This window comes from Cyanistes caeruleus, chromosome 5, assembly GCF_971803275.1.
Source record: "Cyanistes caeruleus chromosome 5, bCyaCae1.hap1.1, whole genome shotgun sequence".
NCBI classification, from domain to species: Eukaryota; Metazoa; Chordata; class Aves; order Passeriformes; family Paridae; genus Cyanistes; species Cyanistes caeruleus.
This window is the reverse complement of record NC_141705.1, coordinates 28915295-28940805: the sequence shown is the minus strand read 5'-3', so window position 1 is coordinate 28940805 and position 25511 is coordinate 28915295. Positions and strand designations below refer to the sequence as shown.

General features: G+C 33.3%; 1 protein-coding gene across 5 annotated transcripts in view; it reads right to left on the bottom strand.

The window, feature by feature from the left end:
- The window catches only part of TUSC3 (tumor suppressor candidate 3), a 111071-nt gene that overhangs the window by 27530 nt on the left and 58030 nt on the right, over positions 1-25511 (bottom strand). For all 5 annotated transcript variants that reach the window (XR_015286776.1, XM_086888695.1, XM_086888698.1 and 2 more), the window contains exon 6: positions 24506-24595. Coding sequence is in view for 4 of the 5 variants with exons in the window: in XM_086888695.1 (XP_086744821.1) it covers positions 24506-24595 (90 nt within the window). In the remaining variant the exon portion in view is untranslated. The remainder of the gene's footprint in view (positions 1-24505; positions 24596-25511) is intronic.

Genomic DNA, 25511 nt, shown 5'->3' with positions numbered 1-25511 from the left:
ACTCAAGGGTAAAAACATTGTAATATCCTTTTAAATTTGCCTAAATGTAGCATATGTTTGCAATTTCCCTTCAAGAGTGATAGTTGTCATGGTTCAGTAAGATACTTAAGTATAATCTGTGTTCTTTTATTCCTTTCTGTTAATGTAAGTAAACCAGAAACAAAGGAGAACTAAGGCCTCTGCAATTCATGGGCTAATTCTTAAGGCAAAAAGAATTTGTGGACTCCCCAAATTCAGGTGCTTCATTAATCTGTCTAAAAACAAACATCACAGTGTTTATCTTCCATTAATATGTACACCAAGGATGCTAGGGTGAAGGGAGCTAATTAAACTGAGCTGAGTTTAGTAATAGCCTAAAATACAAAGCTACTTCACAAAGTATAAATTGGGATAACTGAGAAATAACTCATCCTGAGTTTACGAGATATGACACATATCTAATTAAAAAGTGTATTGAAAACTGATCAAAAGCAGACAATTTTGCTAATAACTATTCTTGAAAATGGTGAACTGAATTTGGAGTGTATGTTGAAGAAATCCCTAGATGGAGACTGTGCCCTGAAGGAGACAACAGGCCAAGTTCAAGCTAATATATATGTAGAAAGCAATGAAGCAACAGAGTAGTTAACTGCTCCAAAGAGAGTTATGAATTCCACACCATTAGGATAAGCACCATTAATCGGTCTTCTTTTACTACATTAACATTCAGGGTGAAATTCATCAGAGAAAGGAACATTACAGAAGGCCATGGATTACTTAATTATGATTGAGGCTTTGGAATGGAATATTTTAATTAAAGACCACCAATTTTGCCAAGAACATGCGTTAGATATAAGCAGTTGTTATTTCCTCTTAATTTAGAGGGAAAAAGAACTGTGCAACATTCTCTATGAACTCAGATGTTACATATTTTCCAAGTCCAGGAATAGCAGGGCTTTCAGCCGTATTTAAATGTTTAAAAAGCAAAAGTTCTGAAACATTGTCTCACTATACCATTTCAAGACCTTTTCATTTTAAGTATGAATGCAGAAAAAGCTTAAACATTTTATGGAGGACAAATGATTCATTCAGTAAAGCAAGCACTTTGAAACCAAACATCAAGGTATATAAATAAATGTTTTATAGTGTGATTTCACGATTATACCTGCATTTCTCCAGACAGGTTTTCTTATAAGCAAACTATGTAACACTTCAAAACTACCGATTAAACTACCAAGCAAGATTAAGAATAAAATCTTATACAACTCAAAAGCCCAAGTTTTCTGACTCTGTTACTGCAGCTATCTATTTAAATATTATGTTTTCTAAAACCAACACAGCTTCACTTGGAGCACGAACTCCAAATACGCTTCTTAAATTCCTACACAGTAGTATTTGTTCAGTTCATACAGGCAAATCAGTTTTAACTTATGAACCCAATAGGGGACTTCCTACAAAGTTACTAGCCAAGTCAGATCTACGAAAATCTCAGAATATAAGCCTCACCTAATTTCCTGCTTTCTTCCCATCAGAGAAGACACTGTTATCTCTATCTGCTGGGGATAGCACATGTTCAGTGACCTATTTTACCTGTAGCAGCCAACCCTCAAAAGCTCTTCTTGCGACCAATGGTGTGAAAAACCATGAAATGATACTGGTTTGGGCCCAAGTTACTCACATGTGTGAGAATGGCTACCAACTGGGAACATCTGTTAGCATATGGATGTGATTTGCCAAATTAATAACAAACCTTTCTTTGAGACAAAGGGACACGAGATAGATATGAGTTTATTTTAGAGAACTTATACAACTGAATCTCAATAAATAAATATATGAATCCCATCTCAAAAACTGAAGTAACACTAAAGAGGTCTTGAAGCTAGTTAATTTACAAAAAGAAACCTCTGACTAGTTTAATGACATATTAATATTCAATAGTTAGGAAAATGTCCAAGCGTTTAATAGAGCAATTGCTTTTATTGTAGATAACCAGATATAAAATGGGCATCTGCAAATGATGCTTAATGGCTTCAACAATTAATGTGCTATTAAACACAAAAAAAAAATCTAAACTCGCTAAATGAATTTGTATTTCTAGCAAAATGAAGACCACATATGACATTAAGAAACGTGCAGCCAGCTATTTGAGACATTTTTTCTAGGAATCTTCATTTTATTTAACAATAAACAGAAACAATAAACTTTAATTTAACACTAAACCACCTGAAACATACAATTTCTTTTGAACAGTTACTAGCTTTATAAACATTTCTAACTCAAATATAAACCAACAGTTCACCAGCCTGGTGAAAAATTCATGTATTAGAATCCTAGCAAGCAATCTGTCTAAGCAATATCACTACATGAAATGCCATCTAGCTCAATTATAGACCAGCAAGACCAAGACTAACAAAACAGCAAAAGTACGTACACCAGCACATACAAAATGTGGAGGAATAGACAGAATTATTAAATGTACTTATGTACTTCCAGTAATTTTATTCAGTTTACTCAAGCACCTTACTCTAAAAATTAGTAGGATATCTAGAAAATCAATACTGGACCTTAACTAAAATTCCATGTGGTTATTATATTTTCAGCAGCCTTGGTATAACAGACAGTGCAAGTGTTCAGACTCACTTACTAAACATGACCATAAATCATATCAGCCACTTTTGATAGGTGGGTTTAATAGCTATGGATGAAATCAATCCTTTTTAAGAAATATTTAATGTTGGTGTTTTTTTAAGAATCTATGTAATACAGATACACACAACAATCTCATACAGACTCTTTGATTCTCTCACATTTAAATTCAATGAATATGAGTTAAATTTTCCAGGCTTGAGCTCATTCCTGTGCTCACAATTGCTCAAACCAAAAACTGAGTCAAGAGACAGCAACCAGTTTTCATAGGACTGGCTGCCTTCCATGAAGTCCATCTGGCACCAAGCACAGAATATGATCTGGGTTTCCAGCCCTAGAACAAAAGTGGAGAAATGCTGCCTTACTTTTGAAGACTAGTAGGCTGGAAAGGGTAGTTGGTATAATTTAAAATAGCACACAAATCCTGGTTTATGCTGCTGCTTTGGTTGTTCCTAGACAGCTTTTATAGCTAAACTGCATTATTCAAAGTTTCTAGAATTACTATCAAAGGACTCCACTAGTAGAGATTATTTCACAAATCTAGAAACTGTAATCGCTCTGCTCAGATATACAGAGGCTTTGATGAATAAGATGAATAAGAATTAATTCTGAGGGACTTCTTCCATATTTATTAATCACAAAACAGTAAGAGAACAAAAGATGCAGCAAGCCTTCAAACAATCATACTTTGATTTCAGAAAAAAACCCCAGAATTTCCTCTCACAAGGAATAAAACATTGCTACCCTTACAGCCTTAATTCCCATGTTACATAATGGATGGAACAAATGCAACAAATGTCTTCCCTCTAAATGTGCAATATGACACACAGTGACCAGGTCAGAGACTTCATCAGAGATGAAGATTTCCAGGTTTTTCGAAACATCATAATAGAAGGTTGGGGAAGTTTGAGTGACACAGCTTAGCCTGCTTGCCTAAGGAAATAAACTTTTTTGCAATTGTGATGCCATGCTTGACAACTTAACTACTTTTTAATCAACTTAAGAAAAATGGAAAAAAAATCTCAGAAAAAAAGTGATGCTCCTGAACATTTCATTACAGCTGGAAAGCCAAAATTCTTTCATGATTCTTCTGAAAGAAAAGCTGAGATTAAAGTTCAACTGTTAATAGTTGTTCTGGAGTATGGACTGCTTGCATAACACATGGAAGCCGAACCATGATATTCTATACTTCTAATAAGGAAAAAAGAAATTGAGGTGTTTCTCATGAACAGCATTTCTCTAAAAACACAAACACATTGATAATAACAATTTTCTGAGCTTACCAGTATCTCTTTACTTTTTGCTCTCAGATGCTGAGCGCAAAATGGGATGAATCTCTTAAGTCAGAAAAAAGAAAAAAAAAATTAAAGGCAAAGCATGTACCTAAATTCTGCCATATATCTATTCCACAGCATGCAAGTGTGATGATCTTCACAAAATTGGTGTTCTGACAAAAATGGTCACTGAAAACAGTATAGCAGAACAGAAAGTTTCCTTACAAACTACAGAGATGGAAGAGCTGAAAAAGCCATTCAGATAAGCTCACATTGTTGGTGTTATTGCAATTATGGTTTAGAATCTAAGACTAGTGAAAAAAATACTTGTATCTTTAAGTTTCTATTCTCCTGGGTCTCTAGTAATATTTTGACAAAGATATTACAGCCATTTTGGATAAAGCCTTCAGCATAACCCCATGTATCTTTTCATAATATTTATGACTCAAAACATGTTTTTAATTTCCTAGTCAGGAACTGCAATATTTTCTCTTTTGAAATTTCAAAGTGTTATTTCAATTGGATTTCAAGCTGTGAGGCATAGAAGGTAGTTTCACTTAAATATTGAAGTGCTGCAAGCAGAAATGAAGACAGACAGCTATGACACTAGTTCCAAAATATGCTGAAATCAAAGGGCTGTGAAAAACACAAATGAAAAGAAGTTTACTTTGTAGCAGAAGCAAGAGCAGGTGTAAATGCCAAATTACTTCAAAGCTACAATACAATTAACAACAATGGAGAAGTTGGGAGACAGTGAATGTTGTTCTGATAAAGAGCAAACATTTGCATTGACATTTGATGATAAGGAAGTAACATTAAGACCCTTAACTACAATTGAAACCACAGATGATTGTCAGGGTCAGCAAAATGTTACTAAATAGTTACTAAAATAGTGCTATCTACAGATACAGAGACATCAAAGTTTGGCCATAAATCAGGTGGGACTAAAATACAGCAAGCAGAATCCTATCAATGCAAGGCATACATTCAGATTCCAGTTGTGTCTCGTCACCAATTAATAAAATTTCTAATAGATACGGGAGCACAACATCCAATATTAATGCGGAGGGATGCTGAGAAGCTGGGTGTACAACACAGTGAAGAGTTAAATTGACTGGAGTAAATGGAGCAAGAAGTTTTAGCTGCCTAACTGCTGTGGTTAATTTGTGGCTCCTGAGCAAGAAGTGAAAGTCTTCTCATCTTAACCCTAAAACAAATCCAGTGACTGAAGTGCACTCATTCCATGTGGCACCTGCACACGGAATTCAAGAACTGCTGGTTTATCACAGTGCTGAATTTTTGCTGCAGCACAAAATGAATGCATCACTTTATAGTTGCTTTGGTGCCACTAACAGCATCAATACTGAACAGAGGAAACCTAACAGCCACAATACAAGCACCTGGAGTGGTTTCACATCCTCCTAATTCTAATGCCAATGCTCCTGAATGTGACAAGGCTCAACAGGCTCCTACATGGAAGGGAGGACAATACACCTTTAACAGGCTCCCACATAGGTATAAACATTCACATGTGACTGCACAAGCTGTGATTGTCAAACTTTTACAAGATATCTCACTCCTTGCAGACATGAAATTAAACAAGGAAGACCCTCCTGAAAAGATGGGAGATGCACCACTAGCAGTGCAGCAAACACTGAACGAAATAAAAGTTGTAACTCTGCCTTGAGTGATATCAAGTTCAGGCAGTTAAACAACTTGAAAAACTGAAGGATAATCTATCGGGACAAACCCCTCTGAGATTTGTGTTGTTTTCCTAACCAAGGGATAAAGCCAGAACACCCTCACTGCAGATCAAAGGAACCAGTAAGTGAGGGAACTGCCATTCTCTCCATTTACATGAGAAATCTCACAGAAAACAGTCAAGATGATGTGACAGTCACTTTTATTTAGGCCCTTTTAACTTTTTGCTTATTTTTGTGGTAGACATAGGAACCTTATCATAATCGATGGATTGTTCCTTTTTTAAATAATCAGTCCATAGCATGCCAAATAGTCATTTTTCTTTTTACAGGAGCCTACTCAGGGATGAAATTGAGCTGTGATGAATGGATGAAACTTTCAGTTAACACCATAACTGCCTGCATTTTCAGTTTATAAATGTGATTGTGATTTGTGTTTTCATCAAAGCACCTTGCTGAGAGACAAAAGATATTAGTAGGACTGCACATTTTATGTATTATAAGCTCAATTTTTCCTAACTTTGTCTTTTTACTGAAAAAAAATGGTGTGAGAAAAAGCTTTATGTTTATCTTATGGATGTATAATTTTGTCTCAATCAAATTTAGCCTGGGAGTTGGTACAAGAATTCATATTTGTAATCAAGGAAAATGTATTAAGCTTCCTAGTTTTTTCTTGGAAAGTTTTAGATTTATTATCGTTTGACTAAATTTTTCATAGATATAAACAAGTGAACTAAATAATCTTAACAAAACAAAAGAAAATGCTACCTACAAAATGGTTGAGTCCCCTTCCTGGACTAGAAGAGGGGACAGCCATGGCCTAAATGGGAAATGGATAAAATACTGGAAAGCCTTTTACCAGCTCTCAAGCAACTCTACCTGTTTTTGGAATCAAATGCATTATCAATCATTAGACATTCCAAAGTATATCAGAGTTGTATTTCCACTTGAACATGTCTGATATACAACTGGATTTCCTACCACGTGTCCCAAAAGGGTATTTTAACTTCACCTCAATTCTTTTATTTATGCTAACCTATATGGGAACTAGAGTACGTTCTGCATCACACATGCCTCTCAGTTGTGGATAAAATTTACTATGGCAGCAATTGTAAAAGAATGTGATCAGGGAGATTTGCTCAGTGAAATTCAAAAAAAAAGAAAAAAGCAAGCTGCGATAATACAGCTAAACTTAAAAAGGATAATAATTTCATTGATGACCCCACTAATAGTAAAGGCACAGTTTCTGTTTCATGTCAGGATTAAATTACCTGTAGTGGAGCTGTAATCTGTGTCCTGGAGAATAGAGTATAGGCCCAAAGTAAAGATGTATTTGCACAAAACCCTTTTATACAGGAACTTTTTTGTACTTTGTATGCAAATTTTGAAAGCATACCTTCTTGTTGAAGGTACACTATTACCAGTAATGTATCGAATTACAAAATCCCTAACTAGTAGGGCTCCTTGTCAATCTTCCCCTTTTGATTATTCCAAACCAAAGATAGTTTTAAAGGAGTTAAACCCAATTCTTGGCCTCTCTTTTGCTCTCCTCTCTTTCTTATTTCTTTCTAATCTCTCTACCTCCAACTTTACTGGTAAATAAAATCCCTACTATTGACTTTGGCAAATGGTGTCATTTGCACCTCAATTCTGGTTTAAGGCTAAAAGCTTGTTATCTTCTTCCCGGTACCATCTCTCTCATTTGCTCTTTGTTTTTGCTAATTAACACTTAAGATCACAAAGAAGGAGCCATTTGGAGAAAATAACTAAGGAAAAATACAGGCTTAGCATGATTGTAAAATAATTCAAAACAGAACTGAAAACCTAAAAAAAAGGGATCAAAACCAAATTCCTAATAAGTTTTGCTGCATTTGATTTAAAAATTTCTATCAGTATCCTAGAATAAGTCTAATTAATCAGACTTGTACAGCTGAGTTATTAAAAAAAAAATGTTCGGTGTTGCCCAGAGCAGTTTTTTGCAAGGTATATTAGGTCTAGTTAGCAAATTGGAAGAAGTACTGCTGACATGACATAGCAACTGAGTAAAATGAAGCCTTTGGTAGAACAAATTGAGAATACAGGAATCACTCCAAGTTTAGAATATCAAGTTTGAGAGCAGGCATACCTGACAAACAGGAATTTATTACACAATAACAAACTCTTTGAATGCATGATTTATCAACGCAGTTATAAGGGTCACTTATTTAAAATCATTGCTTAATGCACTGGCAGATGCTTCCTAATTATTAGAATAAAGAGTGATAACATTTTTTTCAAAGGATGTGCATGCCATTAAGCATCTTGTACTTCAGCAACTATAACATTTGTGATGATGTCTTTTATAAAGTTTTGCTTATGATGTCAGGCAATCACTGAATATAACATAAACAACAGTAACTAAAAATTTTATGTTATGACACAAAACCTCAGACCTATTTGATGTATCATTCTTAGCATTATTCTTACTTAAGTATTCCAGCCTGAAATTAATACAAATCAAATACTCCTGTCAGCAAGAGAATCTGCATTTCAAGTTTCTTCCATCCGCTGTCACTATGAAAAACACCCAAATAGTCAGGCAGTGAAAAGTTTCAGGAATGCAAAAACCAACACAAGTGTTACAGACATTCAGAATTATCATTACATTCAAGCTTATACTGAATTTTTTTAAATGCTAGCTTTACTAAAGAAGTAACATTAACATATTAATATCTAGAAGAGGAGAAAAAAAAATTGAACTGTGAATGTCCATGTATTTGGGACAAGAAAAACTAGGAATTATTTGATGTAAATTAAAAAAAATCTCTTAGGATATTTTAAGGGCTTGTTTATGTGAGACTTTGATACTTGGACTACAGTTTGCAAGGAAGTTGAGAATATTACAAGTATTTCATTGTGAAATTGCAGTATGCTTCCAGCTTAGAAAGGAGAGAATAAGCTTAGTCATAGTCTACAAATATCAGTTATTTAATGTTCAATTATTGTGCCTTGATTCATAAAATAGTGAAGTTGTACTTTTCAGCACAGTAAGTATTTTGAGATAAATAAACAGGTGACTGTGGACAAGTAAGTTTTTAGGCCAAAGGCAAAGATTATATAATGAATTTAATTTACAAAGACTGAAATACAAAGCAGAATTTTGAGAGCAAAAACAATACCTCATAATAAATGATTCTCTTTCACTGCAGTAAAAGAAGTTATTACTTGGCTTTAGTAGATCTTGGCTTTCAAGTAAGTACTACTAATTTGGGCAGTTATTGAAAACCAAAAAAATTAGATGCATCAGTTATAAGAACAGCATACTCATTAACCAGAAAAAGGCAGAATACTGATGTAAAAAAAAATAAAAAATAAAAAGGTGTAAACACACCTCTTTAGTTTATACACGGCATGAAGCTCTAGTTAAAACAGCTCAAGGTGACTGTGACCTAAGCAGATTCCCAGTCCCATACATTTGTAGAAGAGCAAAGAGGTTTCTTTGTACCTGAAATAATTTGGATGAAATAAAGATTCAAAAGAAGTCAATAACCACTTTGCTATTGATTTTAACGAGCCAATATTTCATTCTGATGGTTTACTGCTGATAGAACTTCAGGACATTAATATTTAGAAAAATATATAATATCGAGTAAGCCACTTAATTGCATAGAACAAACCATAAAGTAAAATCATTTACTCTATATTAAAGAATTTCAATATAACATTTATTTCTACATAACATTTAGCTGTAGAAAGCTCAACTGGCTGTCACAAAAAAAAAATATCAAGCTTTCAATATAGAAGAATAGGTTCTGCAAATAACCTTGGGCAAGAGATTCAGCAAGTAAACTGTCAGCCACATTTCTGGTGGTTACAAATGCCTCTCTCCCAGGTTCCTTCTAAACTGACCTAGAGATTAATTGCTTAGTGAAACAAAATATGGCTTACACTGAGTGATCAAACAAGAAAAAACATGTAAGAAAAGTTTCATGACATCCTGCTAATGTTCCACATTCAATCTGGTATCTCACATTTAGCAGTTGAAAGTTTCTCCGAGGTGAGGTTTTTTCTCTGCTTGTTATGAGAACACTTTTTTCCTTCTTTTTTTAACATGAGTGAATATAACTTGCTTACTCCTGAAGGCAATTAACAGATGGAGCTTCGACTTTCATGGCAGCGTCTACCTCAACAAGGCACAACAGTGATGGCTGGAAGCTTTTGTATGGAATGTATGTGCTCACCCTTCTCAAAGATTATGAAGGGTAGGTCTGATCACACACCAGGAGGAAAAAAGTCACAGTCCTCTAAGTACTACTACTATCTCTCAACTCCTGCTAGTAGGAGACAAGTTTCTGCCAATTCCATCTAACCATCTTGTTCATGTCCTAAAACTCCTGTAAGTGATATGGAATGTTGCATCTGCCTTGATAAAGTATTCCAAAATATAAGCTATTTTCAGCACTAGAAAGTACATCTTCATGTCTTTCCTTAAGCAGCTTAAGAGCCCCCTATTACTGAACATCTTCTCTGTTTCTAAGTATCTGTCTCCAGTGATCTGTATTCCCTCAAAAATTAATCTGAACAACTGGCGTGCATTGCAACTGCATGTATTAGTATGACTGTGTACTGCTCCCTACCAATCCACATCTCTTCTTCCCTTCCTCTTTACACCTTGCTAATTCCAAAGAATGTGAATTAGTATATACACCATGTAAATAATTAAGGATGTCCTTTGAAACAGGTAAGCTGTAAGAGGACCTTCAAATATGGACGTCAATCTTAAATACACAACAACTTTATTTTTAAAAGTTAGTCTGTGATATCCTAAGTAAAACATTACCAGTAAGCCTGTGCTGCTGTCAGAGCATTTTGAATAAAGTTTCTTTAGTTCCCAATGTACCTGGAACTTTGAAGACAGTCCTTCACACTGGGAAAAAAAAAACCAAACAAAACAACTACCTTCTCTAGCAGAAGAGCTTAACTGAACCACTGCAATCAGAATTACTCTGGTAGATGACAGTCTTCAGAAGCTTCTTCAAAGAATACTGTTCTTTATCAATATATGAACTAAATAATTGAAAGAAAAATTTTATAATAAATGAAATATTTTTCATCTCATCTTGTGTCTGCATTTTCATTTCTTTCAATTATCTTTGCTTTCTTTTTATATTTTGGAACCTTACAGAACTACAAAGTCTACAAATATTCAACCTGTTAAGGTATGAAGAGAAATATGAAAATATATATTTGAAAATAATACCAATTTAGGTATAGGATTTTAACATTATATATTTTTATTTTTTTTACTGCAATTAATTACTCCATAAGGAACAGGAAAATTGTGAAAGAATGAACTTAATCAGTGCTTCAACCATTTTTGCTTTCCTGAAGGCAGCTAGATCAGCAGGAGAAGAGATAAGGTAACCAAGAACAGCAAAGCAAAAGTAACCCCAAATTTAGCCTCATTCTGTAAGATGAATACAACAGCCCAAACTTTCATGTAGTATGAAATATGTATTATCAACCATGAACCTTGCTAAAATCAATAATACTCTGACAGAAGTTTGCACCTTGCAGAATTTTTAGCACAACATCCAAAGTTGATCTAAAGGCCATTGTACAAATTAATTTGGGATCTTCCTGTCAAAAACAATTATGTCTGTTATCAGACTCTTGAGTGATGATAACAGGGAAAACAGGCAACTTTATAAGATTTGACATACTGTTAACACACCAAAAGAAGAATTATATTCAGTAACAAAATTTCCAATCATCACAAATATGGTCAATTTTGTGTGATACCAACAAAGTATAGCTTTCAGCAGAGCCACAATTCTGCCTACATAGCATTGTCCAGGTACTTAACATATTTGATCTTTTTTTTATTTTCTAATAAGGACTTATTAGATCTTAAGAGTTATTTTCTTACACTTGAAATATTTGAGTTTTCTGGTGAAACCTTCTTCTGTCAATCTTTAATGCTAACCTATACATTAGAAGATCAAAATTTAATTTAAGTAAAATACAAATATTACTTCAGAATATCTAAATGCAGTAATTATTCATAAGATTACCTGTGTCCTTTAGTTTAGATAACACATCATTCTTGTAGAAATTACCTCAAATAACAAGTGAAATACCACTAACAATGACCAGTAAGTCAATGGAAATGAAAAGATAGTCTTCAAAGCTCTCTACAGTCCATCAGTAGTAGTAAAGCCCTTGATTAATTTCAGCATAAATACTAACAATATTGAAGTGGGCCACATGAAAGATTAGCACAAATTTATCACCATGCAAATATGCACTATACTTTTGAATGCACTGGTATTCTGTGCATTAGCTAGCCCATAGAAAAAAATTACAATATTTAAGAAATAAAAGTAACAAGCCCATGAAGAGCTGCTCAAACCAATTCTCAAAGACAGGGCTTGAATGTCTAATTAAAAAAGAAAAATTAAAAAAATAACAATAATAATGAAAAATAAGATTCCTACAATGGTGACCACAAATATCATTTGTATTTGTATTAGCGTAGGCATTTGTATATTACACAGTGTACTAGTTTTTATTCTGCATTTCACATTCCAGAGCTAAACTTTGATGTTCCAACTGTTTGGTAATTCAACATACCCCAGAAAGAAACACATATTTAATGTCAATTTACTAAAGAGGAGGTAAGAAATGTGTTTGAAAATTACTTTTTTCTCAGAAATGCTCATAACAATCTCTGAAAGACACCAGAGTGTTATTTCATACTGTATCAGGACTGACAGAAGCATTCAGAATTTATTTTAACAGTCTGACATATTTATCATTACATTAATATCAAAACTGTATTAAAAAGTGAATTTCAGTACATGCAATGAGAAATTGGCTACACTACAAAAGCACTGATAATAGTGTTATCTCTTCTGTTCCAGCAAATATAACCTCAAAGAGGAAGCTTCCCTCTATTGACAATTCAAAGCCTTCTTGAGTATTCACATTATGACTCTGACACTTGCATGACTGATAAGAGACAAAGTCAGAAAAAGTTTGAAGGTCATTCTTTTGTCTCGCTTAAAACTGGTATTTTTAATACCTTCTAGCAAGTCTTTTCTGGGAAACTCTTTCTTTGGAAATGCACTTTTTTGGGTAGATATTAAAATGCAACTACTGCATGACGGAAGGTCTTTTTTTTTTCTTTTAACTTGCCATATTAAAATAAAAATTTCAGGAATAATAGAGCTGACCTTTAAAATTAAAAGAAGCAGCACTGCCATTAAAAAATATACCTCTACATACAAAATATTTGCTAGTTATGTTAAAAGATTAAGCTTTTAAAACTGATTATGTCTAGGCACTAAGTACAAACTTGAATATGTATTTTCACTCAAATTTCCGAAGAGTTTTACAGAATTATAAGAATATTAAAGGACTGAAAATTGTGTTGGAAAGTCAGAGGAAACAGGATAAAAAAATATTTCTACAGTGTGACCTGTAAAATACAGAAAAATTGTATTCATCACATGTTAAAAAAATGAATTATACTCATAGTATATTAAAAATTAATATATGGCAAAGAGGCCAGGGTTCAGCCACTGTATTACTTCAAAAAATGACAGATAATTCACATTGAAATGTTTTTTTACATACAAAAGACACAACATATTTTTAAATTATTATCACACATAAATAGCATTTAAGTTAGTTTTAAAGTTTGTCAATTTGAGATGAAAAATTAAATTTGATAATTTAACAAAACTTATATCAAATTTGTCTCTAAAAGACCTAAAGTAAGTCAAGATGTTAAATTGAGATATTCATTGAAATTATTGTGAATCTGAGTAAGCTATTAATTACATATAGACACCCTCCCCACCACATCAGTTAGACTCTCCTCTCAACACTGAAATTTACAAATTTGGAACAAGGAAGTTTGCCCTTGGGTATACTCATTTTCCAAAGATTTATTTAAAAAGGCATTTTTACTGTCAATAAAAAATTAAGATTGAAGAGAAAAGATCTTCAACCTAAGTAGACAACATATTTTTGTATCCAATGTACAGTCTAACAAAGCCCTTAACTTAGGAAAGCAAAGCATTTAAGCCAAGATTCTGATGAGCCTACAGATTTCTGGTCTTTTCAAGAAATAGAGAAAAGAGTAGTACAATGCTGCTAAGATAAAAGCAGACATGACTCAAAGCTATATCTTAGCTTTTGTTCATATGTACATATATCAGCAATATATAAACATATATACATATATCAGCAAGAAATGGACATTAGTCATATACAATATCATTTATCAATTTCATGATCTTTTAAAAATACGCCTGGTAAAATATAAGACACCCCTTCTCTTAGGAACAGGCATATCAGATACAAATATGTGACTGAAATGAGCTTCACAGAACTAGAGCCTCTTGCACAACATCACCCTTTGTATCAGAATGAATTTCAAAATTTGATTGGAAGAACATCACAATCACTGATATAAAGATGCTTATGTTGAGCTGCTGTGGACCCAAAGACTATATCTGAATTAACAAGTAATGCATATTAATTCTTCAAACCCAATCTACACTCCACACACATCTCAAATAGTTCTATTTCAAACTAGTCCCTCTTTGGTCCAACAAACTGAACAAACCCAGTACCATCTGGGAGCATACAGATAAATTCCTAAAGTTCACCTTCTGCAGTATTTCATACAAAAGGATCATAGGCAATGTGCCCTCTGTACTGTAAACTGAAGTACAGAAGCTGTGAATAAAGGTGGCACGAGCATCAGAAGAGCAACCCTCATCTGAACTAGGCACAGATGAGAGTGAACATTTCACACTTTGGAGGAGGACAATGAAATGGAGAGGTAACTGAGACCCCACTCATGGAGAAGGATAATACAGAGTAGAAGAATTAAAAAATATTTATAAATAGAACTCCTTGTAGTAGACAAAAGACTAAATTTTCTATATAGAGTAGAAACAGATACTACTAAGAGCAGATTCCATTCTCAATTACCTATTGATTCCACAAGAATGAATAATATTTTAAGGATGCTTTTGATATAAAAAGGGGCACTGTAAAGACACAGGAAGCACAAAATAATTTCAGGTAAAACAATCTGAGCTAATTCAGTAAAATAAACTGAAATAATAATAGTAACACATTTTAAATATTCAATTTAAGATTTTTACATTTTATAAGAGCTCAAATGAAATGAAAAATTAACAAGGGAAATCATGCATACTAGAAAAATCTGGTGAACTGAGTCAGAGACTAACAATTAAAGTTTCTTAAATAATCTTGAATCTAGATCCCACACATCTTAAAAATAAATAAGAAAATAAATAAATTATTGACCTTTTGGAGAAGAATTCCAGAACTAGCTGATGAACAATCCCTATGGAATACAATGAACAACCAGAGCTCAGAAAGAATGGAAAGAAAATAACTAGAAAATACATTTCCCTCTTAAAAGCTCAAGAAACTTAGGGACAAAATAGAAACTGCCAGGAGACAAACTGAGGCCCCATAAATGAAATGCAAACAGGTAGCTCACATTTCAGTCATTAAGGCAGTGAAAAAAGAAAAAAAAAAAAACTAATATGCAGTAAATAGTGGTAATAATCCAGTTTCCTAATTGTTTCCTAATTCTAAGAGTGTTTATGTTGAGTAAAAAGGAATAGAAGTGTCCATAGCTGACAGAATGCATCTCTACCACATAAGAAGTTGCAGGAAAACTCCAAAATTAGAATTCCAAAACTAGGACATGAATCTTAAAGCCCAGTAACAATTTTACATCTTGATTCAAGACAAATCTATCTGCCTCTGTCAGTGCAAATCTACAGAAGAGCATACACAGAAACCAAACAAATCCTGAAAAGAAGGAAGTAGAATTTCAGTAACAGGAAATGTTTCTAAATAAATTTTGAAATAAAGAACAATTAAACAAGTGAAGGAACGTGAAAAGTAAGATGAAATACAGTACACTTGATCCTAAAAGCCTCCAGATCCATTAGATATAATCTTCTTTTTTTAAAGTAATTAATGCTCCTGATGAAAAAAACAATTGTTACTATTTATCTGAACTTCGGCATTTCATGCCGTTATATTTAAAGGTGTTAAAAAACGGGATCAAAACAATTTCTATAAGCAGTTTGAATAACTGGCTCAACTGGAGACAAAACAGGCTGTTTAAAAATACATGAAGGAAGTCTATATCTTGGGATTAATTTATGAAATTTGAAATCAATGGGTGCAAAAAATTGGTACTAATGAATTTAGCTGAGGCCAGAAAAAGGCTGAGATTAAAACCACTACTTTACACACGAACAATTGAAAGTCATATGTGTCAAAAGTCAGAAGGATTTCCACAAACTGTTCTCATTGTATGAAAAGAACTCAGACAGGAAAAAAGTATCCATTTCATAAGTATGAACTGAATGTGATTCATTACTGTGATCAAATAATTAAAAATCAAGGTACAAACTGTTGCATGCATGATCCATCCAATAATTAAAAACTTAATTTGAATACAAAAGGTGTTACAGTAGCACTGCAAAATGAGTCTGGGAGCAAAATCTTAAGTGAGAGACTTTGATATGTTTACCCATGACTGGACAACGTATAAGGGCCCTCCTTCTACTGCATAATCAGGCACTACTAATTAGGCTTTAAAGGTATTTTTGAGATCACAGCTATATAATATGGTGAAGCTTACTCAATGGAAAAAAGAAAAAGGGAAAAAGAGAAAGAAAACAATTTAAACAAACATTATGTATAAGGACTGAACTTGTTAGCTTGGTATTTATGTTAATAACCCAGCTGAACAGAGGCCCATTTAAATAAATAGAGGCCTATTTAATAAATCAACAGACATGTGCCTGTCACTTAGACCAATAAAATCCAGGATTCTGCTGAAGTTATTTCTGCTTTTGTTTTATTGTGTTTTTTCCTAGTTATGCTTTTCTTTTTCAAATTGCTGTTCTGTGTTTAATATTCCAGTTGTGCTGTCTATTTTCAGGATGCCTCTTGCTCTGTGCTATAAACAGTAATTCCCCTACAAACATTTTGGTGACTTTTTTGAGAAACACTGCTTGCCACTTAGCAAGACAATTGACTTAGCAATGTCTGCTTCTAAACATAAGCATTTATAACATAACATAACATAACAGCCATGTAAGCTATTCTTGAGCAAGATCTAATTGGAACTAATATAAATCAAACTTTTCACCCAGTATCTTAGACTAGAATATCAATAGTTTAGCTTATGTCCTTTGGACATAACAGAAGAGCAGAAAGCTTTAATATTACTAACACAAGTTGTATGGTATTTCTGATAACATGAGCTTTATAGAATCTGCAAAATAGTCTTCAGATTTCAGGGTATTTTACAGTGACCACTGAGAAGACAAAAATATATATGTATACATTCAAATTCTTTTATAGTTACAGTCATTACAATAAATGGAAGCATAACACCAACCAGTGAACATTAGATAAAGAAATTATTAATCTGTGAAATGAAAAAAAGTCAGGAAACGAAGTTCTTAATTTATTGAAAGATTCTCATTATTTGTTCTAAAGCTAGAAAAAAAAATATTTCTGCTATTGAAGCATTATTGTGCCAAAACAAAAATGAATACACACATGTTCAAGTTGATTTTCACAGTTGCTTTGAATAGGTCTACTGTTATAAAAGTCACGAACACCACCAACTCCTCCTCTGCTCCAACCAACTACAAAAACAGTTGAACCCAACAGTCAGCTCCTGCCTTTACCAGAGCACCTACTTCCACATTCTGTTCATATATATAACCCTGCCAAGTACCAGCTTATTCTATTTTAATTTTAGTACATGAATAGGTTGTGCCTATCTGAGCACACCAGCTGAAGTCAAAAGTGATTCCCCAGCTACCAGGGTTCAGGCTGTTTAATCTTAATGCAGTTTTGCTGTTAGGAAGTGGGGGGAAAAAAGGAAACTACCAAGAACAGGACTCTTTTAAGTCCCAAACCCAATGGAATAAATAACAGTAGATGCAGCATCAATAACCCTGAGAATAATTATAATGCTTTAAAAGAATACATATGGAAAATAATGAAAGTAGGCATGTGTGTCTATCCCTGACTGTAACATATATCTAAAAGAGTTGTGTGGCAACATCTATAAATAAAAAAATAAAAAATAAAAAATTAGAAATAAAGTCTTAGGAATGATTCAAAGAGCAGAAAAACAAAAACCATATAAACTGTCACTTAATATACAGGAACTCATATTTAATTGATATCTAATGGGTGAGGTATTATAGTACTACCTTACTTGCCTTTGAAGGCTCAGAAAAATAGACTGCATGTACAATAAAACCTTTCAGTTTACCTTTTAATTTAGTCCTTATGTCTTCTCCTGTATCTTCCTTCAGGAACAGTCAGTTAACATGAAAGGTTAGCCAAAGAAAAGAAATTAATGCTGGCATCAGAGCTAGACCAAAAAAATGTCAGAATAATTTTTGTTTCCAAGAAAACATACAAAAAGCATTTTATATTCAATACAACATCAAGTAGCAAGTAACTACTGCCTTGTAGAAAAAACGTCAAAAAACCAAACATAAACCAAATCAAAAGTTCCTTATGTTCAACAAGAAAAAAAAAAAATCACTAAGGACAATAAAAAGGTATCTTTCTGAACTAGAGATTATGGGTGAATGAGTCTATGAAGGACTATCTGAAGTATGCTGCTTCATCTACATTAACACACTTAAAAGAATGTTCCTTCCCTTGACATAGTTCATAGGCAGAAAAGAAGTGAATCTGTTACATTGAAATGACAGCATTAGAGCTAACTAGCAAAACTATATGGAAAGGCAAGAGCTCACCAACATAAAAACACACCAGCTCTAGAAGGCTCTGCAAGACAGAAAATATTTTGAGACTTTCCTAGTAGTTCACAAGACAATTCCCAACTGCTGAAATTTTACTTCAGGAAAAAGAACATCTACACCCTTCTACTATAGACTATGTTTCTACAGGGAATAGATAAAATTCAAAAAATAATTCATCAAAAAGAGTGAAAGATGGTGTTGCACAACATGGAAAATAGGCTTCTTTCCTCTCCTCTGCCTTCCCCAGTCTCCAAATTGTAGGAGTTCAGAAGACAATTTTTTAACAGGTACAAGAAGAACATCTGTGTGGCTCTATTGAGAGAGCCAAATCTATAGAGAGAAAAATCTCTGACTACCCCAGGCATAATATTTTCTTGTTTTCAGTGTGGACTTTGTAGTGATATCATAGTGTCACTTAAGCAAAAGTATGCTGTCAGAAGCTCTGAAAAGCTGTTCCACTGATCTAAGTCCAAATTCTATTAAAGTCAATGTTAAATTCTAATTAAGAATTCAGCTAAATCAGCTTTACTGAAGAGAAAGATAAAATTTACCTTGACTGTTCCTGAGGGAAATTAAAAACAAAAGACAAAAATAAATTAAAAGGTAAAATTAAAAGAATTCTGTGGATGGTTAAACACTGGGAAAGGCTGGGAAACCATGGAGACATTCAAAATTCTCTTAGACAAAGCCCTGAGCAACCTTTGATCAAGCAGCTGGACTACACAATCTTCAAAGTTAATCTTCCAGTTAAAATTATTTTAATAGACAAGGCTCTTACCATGTAAATCTCTGCAACTAGTAAAGAACCAGGAAGACAGAAAAGACTAGATTCCTGCCCAGCATTTAAGCTGGTTTTACAAAAATCACTCTATTAGTAACAGAAGAACATGAACCAGTTACTCCCATGTGCCATCCTGGTTTTCTGCCATAAAGTATATTCTACTGTATTGCGGTATCATTCTATCTTCAGATACTTCAAAAATTAATGTATTTGAGGCTCCCCTGATTTCTGACATAAGAGCTGTTCTGCAGAAAATAGTTCTTCCAAATGAAAACAAATGACTTATAGTAGATCATTTACACTTGGCAAAAGGAAGGCAAAGAGGGGGGGCAAGGGGTGTTTCTTGTGGTACTTGGAAGTGGTATTAGTCAATTTAAATTTCTGTTGTTATAAGAAGCAATTAAAATCTGGTAGGCCTTTTTAACTTCTATTTTATTTTATTGAATGTTATCATGATAGACTACTTGTTGAAATTTGGTTTTATTTCATGAGAACATGTTCCATCTTTACTCAGACAAAATAAGAGCAATAGAATGGTACTATGTAAACTTCTACAGCATGCATGTGTCCAAAAATTTACCATTTAAGAACACAGAGGATCTAATTTCTCATCTCAGCAACACGTATGTCCTGGCCATCTTCCCACCTCTTCCTTCCACAATAAAAAAAATAAATAAAAAAAAAAGAGTACCAAATATTGTGTAAGGTTTCCCTTTTCTAATGTCAAGGCAGAAACACTGGTTATACAGAATGCCAGATACAATCACCCTTGCAATCTCTAAAATCTTACACTGCCAGTAGGTAACATTTTTGACTAAATCATGACAGAAATTTTATTTGAATGCTTTAGAAACCCTTTACTTTTTGTAGCTTCTGAATAGATTCAGTGCTTTGATAGCCACAGGAAAGCTATTTCATTAAAAACACTCACATGCACATTAGTAGTAATGCACTACTAATTTCAATCCAGCATGCCATTATAAATAATTGACTATTCCAGTAAAATATTAAGATATATTTTCAACTGTACCATGGCTGTGATTAGTGGCAAAAGATGCACCAAAATATTGCTGTGGTAAAACTCAGGCCAATCTGGATACTTTATGTTAGGTACTAATAACAACCTTTATGAACTCTCTTTTAATCCAAAAGCGAGACAAACATAATAACATATCTCACAAAAAACTAACTTTTGTATGTGTTCCACTGCTACCATCAATATGGTTACTTTTAGAAAAGTCAGGCATTACAAAGATAATCTTGGCAAAACATACTTCAAACATGCTTCCAGATACACTGAAGGCGAAAGGACAATGAATTTACTGTGACTAAGGGTGAGTTGTTCTTTAAAAATGTTTCAAGAAAAAATTCCATATATTTTAATTAGATTCATATCAGAAACCACAGAAGAATTAACCTTGGTAAGTGACATTTTATCTTGCTTAGCAGTAGAGGACTAGTGCAAATTAAGAATCCCAATACCCTTTGCCTAAATTTTTCAGAATATCTTTGTTTCGTATTGACAAATGAAAAAATTGTATCAGCAAATATTTTTTTCCTTTAACTTCAGAAACATACAGATTACTACATAACTGTATCAGCAAGAAAACTGAGTAAAGATCATAGGTTATAAAACTACAAAAAGTAAGTAGGGGGAAAAAAACCAGAATGAATAAGCTCTACAGTTAAACAAATATTCATATTTAATGTGGTATTAAAGGGTGTTCTATCTAAAAGATCTTTTAATATACAAACTGCTTCCTAAGGAAAAAACTTGTGTTATACTTAAGGAATTTTAACGACCTTTTGAATATAAGAAAAAGAAAAATCCAGTTAATATAGTGGCAAATAATACCATCATCCGTTTCACAAAGCATCAATTTAGGCAGGAAAACCACATAATATCTGATAATAAAATACCATATTTTCCTCTTCACACAAAAACTTTTCTAACTTCTAGTACTTGCCCTTAAGAAAAGAAAATTATGAACTTTGGAAACCATATTAATTCAGCATTTTAGATCAAGCTTGTCCTTTTCTCTGTTCTCATTTAGAGCAAACTTCCAACCATTTTAAAGATGCAATCTTGAGCATATTGCACAACAAAAATTGTAGAATTTTTATGTATAATAATAATTAAAGAAGGCAGCTATCTCATGAACAGATATATATATAAAAGGTCTCTTAGTGATTGCTGCTATTTGTTTAAAAGCTGATGAAAATCTAGTGAGAATTTTTTGCTATTAGGTCAATTAAGTAGCAGCAGAACTACCTCTAAAGAAGGCTCAAACCCATGTAATTGCTTTCTCCATTTCTACTTCTCTCACCATCAGCTCTCTACAGATCAAGCTCTGAATAAAAATTAGAAATCTCATAAGACTTTACACACAGACACCAACAGAATGTTTAATTGTCACTCTCCATCCCAGTAAAACAGGTTCAGATTTTAACATAACATAGTCAGTAAGGGCCCAATCCTGACAAAATTATTTGGGAAAAAGTGAACTCTAGAAATAAAACCAAACTAAAGTATGTGTCAAAATAGAAGACTAGCACAGTTTCATAAACTTAAACCAGAACTGAAATAGCAAACAGTGCTATTGTGTTCAGCTTTCTACGTAAAAAAATGGATGTTGTTCCATGAGTATACAAAACCCAAAATTAGTTGGTAACGGTAGGGAATAAAGGAACTACCTATAACAACTGCAATAAAAGAGACTTTCAGCTTTATAGAATAGACCACATGGAAATATAAAAATACGGTTTCAAAACTTCAAAGAGTACAATCATGCAGTTAAAGCAGCTTAGGTAATCATAAACACAATGCAAAAGCCAAGAGTTTTAAGAACTGGTGATGTAAGGTGCACAAGATACTGGCAAGAATAAGTGTTGTCTAAACAAAGGAAACAGATGTCCTTTCATCTTTTGAAAAACCCCCAGGAATTTAAGAACAAATTAAGTGTCATACAAAATTACAGCAAGAACAAACCATATAATAGGAGATATTTGAGGCAAAGTTCATGAAGACAGAGTATTACCATTTTCTCAGTCTGCTGGTATATCAGGCTAGTATAGAACCGAACCACTAACTTCTCTGAAATAAAAACTAAGAATCCATAATTTTGAACATAATAATAAAACTATTAAGCTTGGTGAGCTATTCTATGCATCCTCCTAAAACCAAAATTTTCTGTGGTAAGACTGTCAACAAAGTTTCAGACCATTACATACAAGTAATCCTTGAAAAAAACTGGCATGCAAATTTGAAATTGTTACTAAATGCTAGACATTGGAAAGAAAGTGATGAGTTAAATTTCATCCAGATTTAAAGACAGCAGTTGCTGAAAATTCACAAAGTGTTACAGTGAATTATCATGGCTGAATAAATCTCATAGAAGGTTAGATAAGCACATTTATAGCTTCAAATTCACAGAAGCACAGATAAGTGTCAGAAAAATGAAACAGGAAAATGTTTAAGTGTTATTTGAAGGAAAAAAACCTAAACCACAATGTGAAATAGGCAAAGATTTATAGCCTACTTGTTAAGCTTCTAACACTTCTGAAGTTAGAGCTTTAAATGACAACTATACTGGTCAGTGATAGCTTAATTAAAGCAGAAGATTGGTAATCCTGTATTTATTCTTCTTTTAATTCTTAGAAACTAACTGGTTTTACTTACTGTCACGTACAAAGCTCCAAAGAGGTCTGACACATGAACAAGGAGAGACAGGTGAATCAGAGGCACAAATAACTTACCTGAAGTAATAAAATGCATTGAAGCCAGGAAAGAATGTATGTTGACAAGTACAATACATTAGTAGCTAGAATTTAAAACCATCTTTACCATTATTTCCATTACTTAGTTGTGTGCACTAACATTCCCAAAGTAGTAGCACTTCAGACATGCAGGGTATGAAAACACAGACAAGCCAGCACAAATTCAGGAATATTTCAAAATTATTAAATGTCTTCCAAAAGACACATAATGTGTGTAAAATTGGATAAGGTAAAAACTAATTTGTCACAAACTATGTTTTTCGTATACAGTATTTCTTCTTTCTGTCACTTCATGGAAAAGTGCCATAAATTTAATACTGTAAGGCAGTAATGAAAAATTCAAAATTTTCATAAACAGCATTTCATTGAGATTATTTATGTATCATCAAATCTATTTCTGAATAACAAAGTTCACAGATGAAATCCTGTCATATTATGACATTAATATTCTGCTTCATTCTGGATAAAACATAGATCAGTAATTAATTTCAAACTATCCTTTTTTGCTACTCCAATAAAGATATGACACAAAGAGAGCTTAAAATCAGTCATTAACATGTAATACAGTTTCCTTTAACCAGTGATGGACAAAACTGAAAATAGTAGCTCAATGGGCCATGAGTTATTTAACAAAAAAAACAAAACAAAAAACCCCAACAACAACCACAAAAAAACCAGAACACTTTCCTGGTCATTGCAAGTTTTGTAGAGTCCATCTCAAGAAATCCCTGTGAAAGTGGTAAATATCAAGGAGTGATTAGCCAAGGTCATTTTTACTTTCTTAGTGGGCAAAGAGATTTTATTCTCCTGAGATGTGACGAATATTTGCTAAATTGTGAGCAGGAAGAAGCAAATAAGGTAATCCTTTAAAGGCAGCAGTAGCAGGATATAAAAGTAATTTTGGCCATAGTTAATGGTAGAAACTTAGTAAAGCTGATAGTTGATAGTTTAAATTGAAGGCGCATAGAGATACAGGAAAAAGCATTCTGTAAAGTTTAGTGGAGGAGCTACAGACATGATGGAAAATGCTACAAAGCACATGAACGTACTTGGCATCTCCTTTTCTAATTAAAAGGATTGGGAGAGGAAAGTAAGAGGTTACAAACCTCAAAGGTTTCTGTAAAAAAACGTTTGCGTAGCCTAAAAGGAGGAAACAAAATATTTATTTTCCACTGTGTGAGGGAGCACATCCCTATAAAAAGACACAATATCTACATTTATCTTTGGGCAGTGGGAATTGTGTGGTATGGAACAATTTCTAACACAGAGAGAGAGAAGTTTGAACAACACAACCATCCATTTCATTGCTCAAATCAGAGATGATGGCACCTTCTAAAGATCTAGAATTCCAAAACAGACTCTGCTTGCAACTAGGTTTAACACTCTGACAGACTTTCATACAGACCTATGGAACTGCAATCATTTGCAACTGTAGGCTTACTGTAGCCAGTGACTGTCTACACATCATTTCCCCTCAAAACAAAATTAAAATAACCAACTCACCACTTGTCCATTCTGAGGATTTTTATGTGCATACGGTGGTCCACGGATGTGATTCCACATCTGACCAGATGTCATAGCAAATACAACGCACTAGAAAAAAAAAAGAGAAACAATATATTCATTAATTTACTGTGAGAGACTGAACAGAAAACCATTCTGCTGGTTATTCTTGCTTTAAATATGTAATTTTTTTCACTAACCAGACACAGTATCTACCTCTATTTGAATTTTAGGATAGGATCTTCAGATGCAGATAAAATTCTTAATAACTTCTACCATTCCGAAAATGAGTTAGCTCAAGCCAGATTTTCCAAATCTCACTTGAAATAATCGTATTTACACATCTACATGACAAGTACTTGGAGCAGCAGAAGGCATTCATTGCAAATGTTCTAAAAACAAGTACTCAAGATTTATACAACTGTCTATGAAAATATTTATGCTTCTAAATCCTATACAAATACTTAGCTTACCTTTTGCTTTCATGTGACTGAAATTACATATAATAGAAAAAAAACAGTTATTAAAAAAAAAAAAATCTGTCACGTTTTATGAAATTTTCATGGTGCGTTCTATATGACTGTGATTCATTTTAGCTATGACAAAAAACAATGGTTCATCTGTTGGAAAGGTTGAAAATTCCCTACAGAAAAAAATGTGAAGTTAGGTGAGGGATGTGTGATAACTGTAAAAACAGACCTTAATTCTTGTAGAAGATCTACCATAGAATATACCTGACACACACCAGTCATACCAAGAGTCATTAAGACTATTTTAAAGAGGAAAATACAGTATTTTTGATTACTAAGTGAAAGAGACTGGAACCATGTATCATGTAAATATGTCTGTAGTTTTATCAGTACAGATAATCCTTACAAAAAACATTTTAAGTACAGTTACATACACACATATTTTACTGTACATCAATATTCCCAATAGCATTGTAAAGTCATAGAGATATAGGTAGATGGATCATGAATGAAAAGATTCAAACCATACTGACAAA